Here is a 13,659-nt window from a genome sequence, read left to right as displayed (position 1 = left end):
CAAGTTTCTTTGAGGAGAATGGAGCAGAAGTCACTCTGAAAAAATCCAAATAACCATGTCCGTTACATCTCTGACGTCCCACAAAACGTCTACACGGTTTACGTGACCGAGAGCGAGAGCTCTCCCAGTGCCCACAGTACTGACACAACATCACAAATAACACCACCACCTTGCAGTTTAACACTTGCTGTGTGTCGGGCAAAAAAGCCCTGCACGCACTGCCCCACGGGCATCCTGTGAGGTTGGTGCTGCCTCGATTTGTAGACGGCAAAGCTCTAACAGGCTGCGTAACCCTGGCCAGCTGGCGAGGCTGCACGCTGGCAAACACCAGAGCCGACGAGAGAGCCAGCACCTGGCAGCTGTGGCCCAACCGGCTGGGCCCCTCTACGAAGCAGTGTTGTCACCTACTGCTTCTGAGGAACGCTGGTCAAAGGGGAGCAAAAACTGGGGGACAATACACATCAGGTAAACGAGAATGTTATTATTTTCCGGTTTGAAGAAAAGGTCACTTCTCTAACAAATCTAACTTTATGAAACTTCTACTGACACTCGGGAAAAAGTCACTAAGGTTTTATTTTCCAGCTGATACCAGAAACCTCGTGCGGTGGTCTTGTGTCCGGTCCCCTCGACATACCTGGGGAGCTGAGGGATGGCCAGGGCTTCCAGCGTGGAGACCACCTCGGCCACACACAGCAGGGCACCCCCCAGGACGTTCTTCTCCTCCTTTGTTCCTAGAGCAATCAGCCTCACGGCAGTGTTCAGCACAGGGACAAAAGGCTCTGGATTTTCTGCACCAAAATTCTTGCATAAAAGCTTTAAGGTGTATAAAGCTGTCTGTCTGTTGATTGGTTGTTCTTCTAATGTCTTTCTTTTATGCTTCACCATGGCCACAAGGACTGGGACCAGTTCCAGGAAGTGGTAAACCTGAAAAAGACAGCCCACCGTCCCACATAACTAAAGCTACAAACAAAATGCTAGTCCTTTTCTCCAGTTTTACTGCTTGAGACTCTGCCTAAATGGAGGTCAGACCAAGACGTCCTGCGCCACACGATTAAACACAAGCGACCTTTTCTCCATCTGCTTTATTTACTGATAAATGGACGCATGTGCTTGTGACCGATTCTGTATTTATATAAAGCACCCTACCCGTGTGGAGTGAAAGAGGATTAGAATCGTGCTAAAGTTAAGGCAACATATGGTCCATATTAAGCAAGAATACTGCTAGGGTGCAATTCCACTCTAAGAGCTCTTATAACACGTATATACGTGGCTCCTATCAAAATTAGCATCACATTTTAAACACACACGCATCACAGCATTGTATTTGGATAATAATACACTTATTTAAATTGTACCGCTGGAGAAACTTCAAGCAGTTAAATGCAGCTCTGATAAAGCAAAGAATGGGAAATGGGTCTGTAGCACAGTCTTCACTTACAATTTTCTTCTTCCAGGAGGTTTTCTGCTGTAATTTGTTGTTCAAAAGATCCAAAGCTTTCCGGCGAACAGAAGGCAGTGGGTTCTCCAGCAGCCCTCTGATCACAGGGATGAAGGTTTCTGTGGGCAGCAAGGCATTGACCTACACAGCAGTTTTACATTTAACAAAAAAGGAAAATAAAAAATACAAAAGGGAAGATGACTCATTTAAGACAGACCTCCATTCGCTGCACACCTTCTAGGTGCGAGGCATTTTCACCACTATCTAGTTGTTAGACTAACCTTTTAGGGAGGCATTACTAACCACATTTATCAAACAACAACAAAAGGATGCTCACACTAAGTGAACTGCTCAATGCCGTGGAGCTAAGCAATTCAGCTAGACCTTAAACAGTGGTCTTGGCCAGTGACTTTACTGATGAACTAGAAACTCCACTGAATAGGTATCTTTTATTCCACTTGAATAAAGCGAACATTATACAGCGGGACATGAATCAATATTTAAAGCATCATATTTATTGAGGCACATGTTCTCATAATTGGTAGGGAAACAACTGTTTTCCAGATAAAATGATCTCCAGTCATCAAGAGATTCTTTTCCAAGAAAAATCTGGGCTGCCTTCTGTTAAGCCATTGCTAAGTTTACTCTTAAAGTAAAACTTTCTGGTAAATAACTTTACGGTGACATAGAACAGCAACAAAACACAGAAGACAGGGAGAAATAAACACCCACCTTGTCCAGCATGTCGTACGCTTTGCTGAGGAGTGCTCGCCAAAACTTCCCGGTGAGCTTGTCTGCGTTTCTTTCCATGGACTGTGCTACAGCATTAATGTAGCCAAGAACCATTTCTAGCAACCTGAAACACAGGACACTCATAAGAGAGTCTTGTGTACTATTCTTCCAGCTTTTTGATTAAAAGTTTGAAATTATTTCCAAATACGAATTTTAAAAAGTAACATACCTCTGTTCAAGGCCTGTCAACACCTGAGGACCGCCACTTTCAACTACCTAATTTTTAAAGAAGGCATCATTAGAACAATAAGACAGCCGATGATGAAAAATCATTTGAAGTGCAATGAAACATCAGAGACCGACCAACTCACTCCCCAGTGTTTTCTGACATTACAATTTAATCAGGTCCAGATCACCCCGTCATACTGCAATAACTCCATTTCCCTTAATTTAATTAGTCTTTTCACTTATTTTGATTACATTCTATAGATATTCAAACTATCTGTAAAGTACTACAAAGATTCAGAAAAATACAGCAAACGATTAACACCTATTAGTTTTCTAAAGTGCTAATCTTTCGTTAGCCCATATCTAATTTTAAGATATTAAACTTAAGGACACAGCTGTAGTCCCCTCTGTATCGTTCCCTAATCCCAATCTCCTTCCACCCCAAGCCCCACAAACTGGAATCTGTGGCTGAATGTTATCAAAGAGTACGTATCAGCCGGCAACATGCTTTCTTGATTATATTAGATTTTTGAGATCTATCTATGGTAACTTATGTTGTTCTAGTTCATTCGTTTTAACTGCACACAGTATTCCTCTCCATGTACCAGGACTTATTTATTCATTCACCTCCCTTGGTAGATATTTAGTTTTATGGCCCTTTTTCCCCCCCTTTAGTAACAGTGCTAAAAAAGAACCTTTCTCCTTGAGCATCTAGGCAAGTTTTCATAGAGAAAGGAAACTGCTAGATAGCAGGGGTGAGCATCTTCACTTTGAATGGACACTGCCCCGCACTTTCTGAAGTGGCTGTACCAACTCCTGCTACCCACCACTGTACAAAAATGACCGTGTCCCCCCAGCCTTGCCACTTCTTGTATTAACAACTTTAAACTTCCTGCCAGTTTGATAACATCGTGGTATCCTCTATAATCTGAATTTTCCTTCTTACTAGGGAGGTTGTTTTTGTCACATTGGCCATTTGTGATTCCTCTTCAATGAATTCATATTCTTTGCCAGTTGTCCTAACAGAAACGGATACTTCTTGATTTATAAACAGCAATACCCTTCTTTTAGTCTGTGGCTTTCTTTTCATTGTTTATGGTGGCTTTTGGTTCAAGTTCTTAAGAAATTCTTTTCCACTCTCCAGGTACAACGATGTTTTCCCTTGGTTTTCTTCTCAAAGTGCTAAGTAATTCTTTTCACACTGAAGTTTTTAATCCACCTAAAACTGTCTTTTGTTTATATGTAAGATCAGTCTTTCTTCCTCCCACTTGGAAAACAGACCGTGCCAGCTCTAGTTTTTGGAACTTTTTCTCGCCCCACTGCCATGTGGTGCTACCAGCCATGGAGCACGTTTCTTACATCGCATGGGTGTGTCCGCCTGATGTCCAGTCACACTGACCCGCCTGCGAGCTTGGGAAGCACCGCCGTCCTCGGCAAGCCTGCTGGACACAGAGCAATGTCTACGCTGATCACTCTCTAGTCCAATCACACTGACCCGCCCGCGTGCTTGGGAAGCACCGCCGTCCTCGGCAAGCCTGCTGGACACAGAGCAATGTCTACGCTGATCACTCTCTAGTCCAATCACACTGACCCGCCCGCGTGCTTGGGAAGCACCGCCGTCCTCGGCAAGCCTGCTGGACACAGAGCAATGTCTACGCTGATCACTCTCAAGTGAGCTTGCTGAGCTAATTACCAGTTCTACAAGTTCATCAAGTCTCTTTTTTTCTGATTCTTACACTTCATTTCTTTTGCTGAGTAGGAATAGTGACAGAGGGCACTTTTGTTCCAGACTTTAACAGGCACATGTTAATGTCTCATCATGAAGTGTGCTGTAAACCACAGGCTTCTGACAGATGTCTTTATCAGGCTGAGGAGTTCTGTCCATCTCACAGTGGTGAGGATTATTTTTCTGAAATCACGAATAAACGCTGGATTCACTAAATTCTTTCTCTAAATATTTCAATGATCATAGGTTTCCCCCCGGATCTGTTCATGCATTATAACAGAAACAGAATACAGATATTTGAATGCTCAGCCATTCTTACGTTCCTGGTCATGACCCTGGATCCTCCTTTCTGTTTCTTTATTTCTTCATTTTGTTTCTGTATTTCCTTCTTTCTAATTTAAAGTTTAGCACACAAACAGAAAGGTGCACGAACCATGTGTGTAGAGCTCACTATATTTGGGTAAAGAAACAGCATGTTATCAGCACCTCAGAATCCTTCCGCTACTTGACCCTGCCCTTTCCTCCTTCCCAAAGAGAGACACTGTTGTTACGTCTAAAACCACAGGTGTGCTTTGCCTGTTTCTGAACTTCATACAACCGGAATCACAGGATGCATTCCTGTGCGTCTGCCTTCTCTCCTTCGATGTTATGCTGATGAGTCACCAGATAGCTGTGTGTCACTGAGGTTCACCCACGTCCAGCTATGACGAGACGCTCTGTCCACTCCATGATGATGGACACTTGGGTTGTGGCCAGTTCTGGGCACCATGAACAATGCTACCACGAACATTCTTGTCGATGTCTTTTGGTGCACATGTTCACACACTTCTGCGGGTATATACTACTGGAGAACAGAACTGCTGAGCCACAGGGTTTACGTATATACAGTCTTAGTAGATCGTGCCCAACGGGTGTTCATGTTGAGGTGAAGAGCACTACCTGTTTCTATTACAGGCATGCCTCACGTTTTCATGAGGGACTTGCCGAGCTGTTTTTACTAGCCTAAAACACAGTTCCTTCAAAAAAAGCAAACACATTGAAAGAACATCTCACCTTTCTGATAAAATTATTGGAGGCCAGGAGCTGAGACATGAAGGACACTGACAAAAATTTAAAATGCCGCAGTTGCTTGCTAGTGTGAGCATCTATGTTAAAAACCTGGAGCATTTCTTCTTGTGATTCGCTCTTGTAAGATACTGATATGGGAAGGGTTTCTGAAAAAGAGCAACAAAACAAGTGACCTCACTCATCTTCGACCTGATTCTTTGGTATATAGATACAGACATAATGAGCAGGGTAATTTGAATCTGAATTCAAATTTGAATCCCACATTCAAATGCATACAATTTTTAGAGAGAAATCTGTTACTCTGTTATACACATAATATACAATATGTATATTATTACACATATGCATGTGTATATATAATTTGTTATACCCAGTTTTTCCTCTTCTAAATAAGTGAAAGATAGGAGTATATTTACCAAGAAAGTACCCAAACAGCCCTGAGAATATAGAGTATGTAAGACAAAACCAACCAAACAAAAAATAAGGTAACTGAGACAAATAAATAGAAGACAAAGATACTGCAAAAGGAGTCTGAACTGGCTTCATGCCCCATTTCCAAAGCTGAAGAGACATTTACTTTGATGGCCCACAACAGACTAAAGGAGGGTCATCCCTTGCCTTCAACATTTAACCCTAAAAGCTGCAGATGTCTGTCCTAAAACTCTGTAGAATCCCACATTCAAATGTATCAAATATGAAAGGGGTTGGGGTGCCATGGCTGGGGGTCCGTGGTGGGCCACTTAAAAACCACTGTCCTAGAGAGTGACTCAGAATGAAGGCTTCGTCCTCAGCACGTCACCACACACAGCTCACCAGCGCCTCCCAGCTCTGTCCCTCCCAAACCCGGCCAAGCAGGGCAGACAAGGTAAACGGCCGGTCACCCAGACAACAGTCCCTGCGGAGTCTTCAGACCCTTCTTTCTAATGTACCTCACTGTTCTCCAAAGGGCAGAGAACTAAGAACAGTCAACACGTCAGCCCTTTCTTAAGCCAACCTCATTGGTGCTGTAATTAGCGGAATTTTCTTCAAGACCCCTACGTGATAAAATTTTCATATTTAGTTACCACTGCTGTGGTACCTGCTTTATTTTTCTTCTTATAAAGGTCTTCACGGGAACTCCCTGGCGGGCCAGTGGTTAGGACTCCGCACTTTCACGGCCGTGGCCCAGGTTCAATCCTGGTTGGGGAACTAAGATCCCTCAAGCCACACGGCGAAGACAAAAAACAAAAAAAAAGCTTCACATTTTAAGGGGAAACTAAGATACAGCTAATAAGATGCTGCTAACTTGCTGTCACTTTACCATCAATTCATCCCAGACACTTGGAACACTCCACAGCCCACACAGAGGCACAGAGGTCTGAAAGTCAACATGTGAGGAACAGCAAGCAGAAACCCCACTTACTGTTTTCCATAAACATTTGAGAAGGTAACAACCGTATACTCGAATAAAAATTACTAACTTTAAAAAATCCTTCTAAGGACGCACCATGGGTTCTGAAGACAAGCTGCATTACCTTCTGCCTCTCTCAAGCTTCCAGATTAAACAGTAATTAACATCGGACTTAATGCCCACCTTCTTTTTCCTCTGGCAGCTTCATTAAGTACTCAAGGATATTCATCAAGCTTTGGATCTGATGCTGCACAGTAAATTCACAACAGACTGAAATCCAAAATTCAGTGTCTGCCTCTAAAACAGCATCCTGTGTAGAGGAGAGAAACAGGTCGTAAACTGTACCTCTCCAATTTATGTTACTTAGTAAGTACAAATAAGGGAAACGTTTTAAAAGTACTTCTTCGCACAGAAAGCCACTCCACGCTGTTCCTTATGGTCACGTGTATGACCAGAGGAATCAGGTACTGAGCTTCTTACATAAAAAAGCCAATTTATGAGAATTATGAGGCATAATTCCAGGATAAACTGCATTATGATATCTGGCAGAAATGAACATATTACTTTACTTGGAGTAGGCCCTAGATCTATTCCTGGATCCCACGTCTAAGAAGCCATTTAAAAACAGCCCTGGACGTGTAACTTCTGCCCTCATCTCTCTTCAAAACAGGGCTCTTCAAAACTGTCACCTGCATCTCACTGACTTCAGTGACACCGACCCTCCTCCCCTGCCCCCTAAAAGGCCTTCAACACCATGTTCAGGACACAGCTTAATTCCTGTACAGCTGTACTCTTTGGGGCTTAATTAAAATACACCCACCCAGCACGGCACCAGCCTAGTTTCTTAGAAAAGTCAAGTCGCCCTCAGGAGAAGCCCTGTTGCTCCTGGGGGTATTCAGTGCCTCAGGCTCTGGAAGCAATTTCAGAGAATGCTAGAAACACCTTTAAGAGCCCTTCTGAGCACACACCGTTAAGTAGTGCACACTAAGCACCACCAGCCCCACGTTTAAAGTGGAAAGTAACACAAAATCTGTGTGAAACACCCCCCGTTTTTTCTTGTCACCGCGCCCTACGCTCTGACCTTTTCTCCGAAGGCAGCCACCAGCACTGTTTTGGTGACATACTGTTCAAACAGCAGGAGGAGGAGAACCCAGAGGAATCTCTCTGCGCCCAGGGTGCCAACAAGCTGGACGAGGACAGGCAGGCGCCTGTGCTCGGGCACGTGGGGCAGCGCGTCTACAAACACGCTCATGATCTTGACCACGATGCCCTCCACGTTCCTCGTGACTTCTGCAGAGTCGCCACCATCAGACTGCAGGACAGCAAGCAGGGACACTGAGTAGAAGCAAATAACCCTCCGAGAGACAAGCTATAAGCAGGCATGAAAAGGCCTTCAGATGTGCCCCCAAAAAGTTATCAAAGGAATTCTAATAATCAAAGACCAATCGGTAAGTATCCAAGGAGCATATATAGATTATGTCCTCGGCACTCTGTGGCCCTGAGGGGACTACAAAGTGCACGGCGTGAGCACTTCCCCAAAGGAGATGTATCATCTCCACGAGACACAATACACTTGTGAAAAGGTTAACAGGAGGCACTAGATGGCAGATGCCAAAGACGGGCCCTGAGAGCAAGGCTGCTCTCGGGCCGTCCTGCAAAAACCAAGCAGGATTTGAGTTGTGCCTCGAGAAGAACGGTTTAATCTGAAGAGCAGAGTGTGGCAAGGCCATCAGCTCCCTGCTGCTTTCAGAATAAAGTTCAAACCACCTGGTGTGGGTACTCAGAATATAACAGCCTAATGGATGAAAGGATGAAGGAACAGACACCTGCACGAACGGCTAGCCCGGTGCCCCTACTTCCACCCCCTTCGGCTCTCCACGTCCCTCACACACACTGCGCACACCACCCCCAGGCCGGGACTGCCTGCCCTGTCAGGGGGCAAATCCTATCTCCTCTTCAGACCCATTCAAAGTCCACTTCTTAATAAAGTCTGTGTGGTCATCCTGGCCCACGTGGACCTTCCCCTATCCTGAACTCTTCAGTGTTTATCAAATACCACTGGCATATACCATATTAACGCATATCGTTATTTTCCTTTTTATATACGTCTCCTGTAGTGGCTAACTTGCTGGACAGAGAATACCAACCTTGTACCAAGATTAAAAGGAGGAGGTGCTGGATATGGTCATCGCTGAAATGGTCAATAGCATGAGGAAAGACAGTGACAACAGTGGGGGTAAACAGAAAACGCAAGCCGACAGCCATGCCCATTCATGTGCAAGGCTACTTTTTAGTTTCAAACTCTTCACTCCTTGCCGAGACTAGTCCGGCAGAGACCAGGTCTCACTCATCTCTTTGCGTACTGAGCTCTCAAGGGAATGCTTGGTAAATGTTTGTTGAATTGTATGTTAACACATTTGCTCTAAAACTTCCTATTTCATCGACCTACACAGGGGTCTTGTCAAACTGACGCAATGTCCTGAGATACACAGTAAATGTAAATGCACTTTGTCAGAGCAATGTTAAGGCACTTGTATAGTTATACTGGCAGTACAGCAGAACCAGCTCGGCATGTTTATAGGTATTTCCGCAAAAGACATTATTTCCAAGAGTACTCCTTAGCTTCACCACTTTAAAATTTAAGGGGCATAAATAACTGAGCATTTCAGAAAGGCTTTTCATGTCATGTATTTACCACTACTTGAATTTCATGCTATGTAAAATCTTAAAAATCAGAAAAATAACACCCATGATGGTGGAAAGACAGCTTACCTGCATAAGTGCTGGAATTACCATTTTCACTGTCTTGTTAATAACTTGAAAACTGTAAGTATCATCTAGACGCATCACATTGGCTCCCATAAATGTAAAAATAGACATGATGTTGTGTAGAACTTTATCCTGAAAGAAAACACATTTTTCCATATTTTCCATTTTAAGCACATCAAGTATCAAGATTCATTAAAATCAGCAATAAAAAGAAATAACTCAAATTAAAAATAGGCAAAGGATTCGCAAAGACATTTCTCCACAAATAAACAAACGGTCAATAAGCACATGAAAAGATGATCAGTATCAATTATTAAGAAAATGCAAAATCCAAATCAGAAGACACCACTTCATACCCACTAGGATGACTATTATAAGACAATAACAGCTGTGAGGGAGTGGGGACATAGAACCTCAGACACTATTTGGTGGGTACAAAATGGTACAGACGCTCTGGCAAATAGTCTGACAGTTTCTCAGAAAGTTAAGTTGGCATATGACCCAGCAATTCCACTCCTATTGAAAATACTGAAAACATATTCACATAAAATCTCCTATACGAGTGTTCACAGCAGCGTAACTGTTAACAGCCAAAAAGTGGAAACAACTTAAATGTCTGTAAACTAATGATAAACAAAATATGGTATACACGTACAATGGTATATTATACAGCCGTAAAAAGAATACTGATTCAAGCTTCAAAACGGATGAACCTTGGAAACGTTACATGAAGTGCAAAACAGACACAAAAATGGCCACGTATTATAAGATTCCATTACAGGAAACGTCTAGGATAGGGAAGGTAGATCAGGGTTGCTGGTGGTAAAGGAAACAGGCAGTGAATGCTAATGCATACGGCGTTTCTTTCTGGGGTTGATGAAAACGTTTAGGAAGTACATAATGGTGATGAGTGTACAATTCTGTGAATGAAGTAAAACCACTGAATCGTACACTTTAAATGGGCGGCATTTAACTATATATTCTTATGGCATACGAACTATATTTCAATGAAAACAAAAGAAAAATAGCAATGATTCTTAATTTTTTCTGGAATATCTACCCCTTTGAGATCTACTGACTCTACACCAAGGGGAAAAAAACCCATACACCTTAAATCTTGTATATGATTTTAGTAGATTAAGAGACCCGCTAAAGGTCATGGAGAACGAACTCCAGGTTACGTACATCTGACCTAAATCCCCTACATGAAAATACTTTCAATCTCTTCAAAATTTTTTAAATGACGTATTTCTATAAGGAACACAATTTCTTTAACTGAGGTACTTTATAATCAAATTAATTTTAAGTCACTGGTTGAAAGCTGTGTGAGGATTACCTGAGGATTCACGGGATTTTTTCCAAATAACACTAATACCACCACTTATTGGATAGCTACATTGCACCTAGCACCGTGCTAAGTGCTAACAATAAATTATCCAATCCCGTTCTCACAACAATCCTACGAAGAAGGTTACTATTATTCTCCACTTCACAAAAAGGGGAACCAAAGCTTAGCAAGATCAACCAGCTTACGGTCTCAGCTATCAAAGCAGCAGGGCCAAGAGTCCCATCAGCGCTGTAAGACCCAGAATGTCCACTGAGTTCAGAACAGTGCAGGCCTACGCATTTCCACGGGAAAAGTATCTGCTTAAGTCTTAAATCATTAACACTTACAGGAAATATTCCAGCAACAGCACCCAAAAGTAAAAGGGCATGGTGATGGGTCTGAGGCATCTCGGAAACGCGGATGCACTGAACTATCAATTCCACGTTGAACTTCTCCTCATCAAGAACATCTACAGGGCGAGAAATAAAAAGTCTCTAAGTGGTAGGTACATTCATACTCAGAGTAGATAATCCTTCCCCCCTTTCCTTCCAACAAATTACACACCTTTTGGTATTTTGCCGCCATCTGGAGAGAGTTTTTGGCAGATGTTAAGCAAACAACTTAGAATTAACTGTTTGGTGTATTCCATACTTCCCTGCTCCGGTGGCAAAGGCTCTAAACACCTTCAGGATGCCCGGAAGAGAAATGATGGGAAATGAAAGAGTTGTACAATTTCAGTGCTGCATTAATGACCACTGTCCAGAACATATATTAAATAAACATTTAATTTAAAATAAAACATTAACATTAAACATTTAATGTTAATAAAATATTAACATTATTTAAACATCAAGTCTAGGGCTTCCCTGGTGGCGCAGTGGTTGAGAGTCCGCCTGCCGATGCAGGGGACACGGGTTCGTGCCCCGATCCGGGAAGATCCCACATGCCGTGGAGCAGCTAGGCCCGTGAGCCATGGCCGCTGAGCCTACGCGTCCAGAGCCTGTGCTCTGCAACGGGAGAGGCCACAACAGTGAGAGGCCCGCAGACCGCAAAAAAAAAAACAAAACAAAATCAAGTCTAGAGCCTGCGCTCTAAAGCCCACAAGCCACAGCTACTGAGCCCGTATGCTACAACTACTGAAGCTCACGTGCCTAGAGCCCCTGCTAGACACATCTACAGAAAGCCTGCGAGCAGCAACAAAGACCAAACGCAGCCAAAAATAAATAAATAAACTTATTAAAAAAACCAAAAAACATCAAGTCTATAAACATGATGTAAGATTTCTAACTCTGATTCTTCTAGTGCAGGCAGGCGCTTATGTCACATTACCTCTCCTCTCTATCACACCTTCCATCAACCTATTTTAAATCTCCTTAGAGGACAACCTTGGGAATTACTTTCTTTTTGGACGAGAGCACACATCCACGATGCAACGCATACACTATAGCTATCTAATAACGCACACCTAAAAACTACAGCGGGTGTCACACTATATCCTTAAATACAAGTAATGATGCCCCCGGGGACATGGTGTTGAAAGTGAGGAAGGAAAGTAGGCCGGAGAAAGCGCTCATTTATTACGTGATACAGGATGAAGGTTAGTTTCGGGCCCTGGCAACGGGTTCCTATAATCATTCTTTAAATCTTTCAACTATAGTATTCAACTTGCTCTATTTTACAGACTAGCTAAGCAAGAAGTGAATGTGAAAAGAGAATGTTAAATAAAATAAGATGGGCAAGAATTAGAATCTCATTCTCTCACAGATCAAAGGCAAGTGTCATTACCTTGACAGCAGGTTAAAAAGAGTCGGTATCAATATCTGAGGACTTTTGAGTTTCTTTTTGTGCTGCAGTAATTCTAGGATGAGGGTTGCTCTTTGCCAGTAAGAACCGCCAACTTCCTGAACAGATTCTAGATCTTGTGATTTTCTGGGAAACAGACAAGACAAAAAGTTAGAAGAGTAAACATTATCAACGCTAATAAGTAAAAATGACTGTATCCGATTATGCCCAATTGATGGGTATCAAAAAATCACAATGGTTCCAAAACATCCAAGGCCTAGGGGACAACAGTGTTCTCACTGCATTCATGACTCTTACTTCTGCTGCATTTTCTGCCTCCTTGTTTGCTGAATTGTGCCTAAGGACTTAGTTTTATCTGGTGGCTCCAGTTCTATTCTGACTTGTTCAGCATTAACGGAAATCTGGAATAGGAAGGAAGAATGGGTGATGACAGGATTCCATGGGTTAAAATTAGAGCAGTTTACGTTTATTCAAACAGATACAATGAACATGTTTCTGTCCACTTTGTCCCCCTACAACCCTACAGCCCAGTCCAATGCCCAAAGGCAAATATCACTGACAATTTCTTATGTATTGTTTGGGAAATTTTCCATATACCAACAGCTCTATAACGATTAAACACAGACAGACAGACAAACAGACAGACACACACACACACACACACTCACAGAGGAGCATATTATGTACACTGCTCTGTGCCTTAATTTGTTCCACTTAACTCATCTTAGAAATCTAAGTAATTATGTTAAAATTCTGAAAACTGCAGAATCTGGATACTAAGACTTTACCACACTATTATCTATTTTTGTGAAAGTATTTTCCTAAAAAAGCACAACAAAACAAAACACTAAGTAACTAGGTGGTTATTCTGATCTACAGCTAGGTTTCAATATACATATAAACCAATGAGCAGATTCTCAATTCCATTCTATATGTCATTAAACAGCTATTTAAATCAAGCAGAATAATCCACGACCCAGCTGAACATGAAGCCACCACTCATTCCTGTTCTTGCATAAGAGGGAGATCCTCCCTAATATGAGTAAGATCCAAACTAACACACACCCTACGTGTTCAAAACTATAATTATTTCATACAATAAAAATAATGATGGGGCTTCCCTGGTGGCGCAGTTGAGAGTCCGCCTGCCGATGCTGGGGACACGGGTTCGTGCCCCG

The 13,659-nt window shown here is 42.6% G+C and overlaps 1 protein-coding gene across 2 annotated transcripts in view; it reads right to left on the bottom strand.

The window, feature by feature from the left end:
• Positions 1–13,659, bottom strand: part of HEATR1 (HEAT repeat containing 1) — a 47,791-nt gene that overhangs the window by 6,694 nt on the left and 27,438 nt on the right. For both annotated transcript variants that reach the window (XM_067711004.1, XM_067711005.1), the window contains exons 25-36: positions 12,779–12,882; positions 12,464–12,607; positions 11,243–11,361; positions 11,026–11,147; positions 9,355–9,483; positions 7,664–7,894; positions 6,766–6,892; positions 5,178–5,338; positions 2,400–2,446; positions 2,171–2,294; positions 1,439–1,579; positions 635–924 (exon numbers count right to left, since the gene is read on the bottom strand). In XM_067711004.1, coding sequence (XP_067567105.1) covers positions 635–924; positions 1,439–1,579; positions 2,171–2,294; positions 2,400–2,446; positions 5,178–5,338; positions 6,766–6,892; positions 7,664–7,894; positions 9,355–9,483; positions 11,026–11,147; positions 11,243–11,361; positions 12,464–12,607; positions 12,779–12,882 — 1,739 coding nt within the window. The remainder of the gene's footprint in view (positions 1–634; positions 925–1,438; positions 1,580–2,170; positions 2,295–2,399; positions 2,447–5,177; positions 5,339–6,765; positions 6,893–7,663; positions 7,895–9,354; positions 9,484–11,025; positions 11,148–11,242; positions 11,362–12,463; positions 12,608–12,778; positions 12,883–13,659) is intronic.

Source organism: Pseudorca crassidens, chromosome 16 (genome assembly GCF_039906515.1).
Source record: "Pseudorca crassidens isolate mPseCra1 chromosome 16, mPseCra1.hap1, whole genome shotgun sequence".
NCBI lineage: Eukaryota > Metazoa > Chordata > Mammalia > Artiodactyla > Delphinidae > Pseudorca > Pseudorca crassidens.
This window is presented reverse-complemented; position numbering and strand designations above follow the sequence as displayed.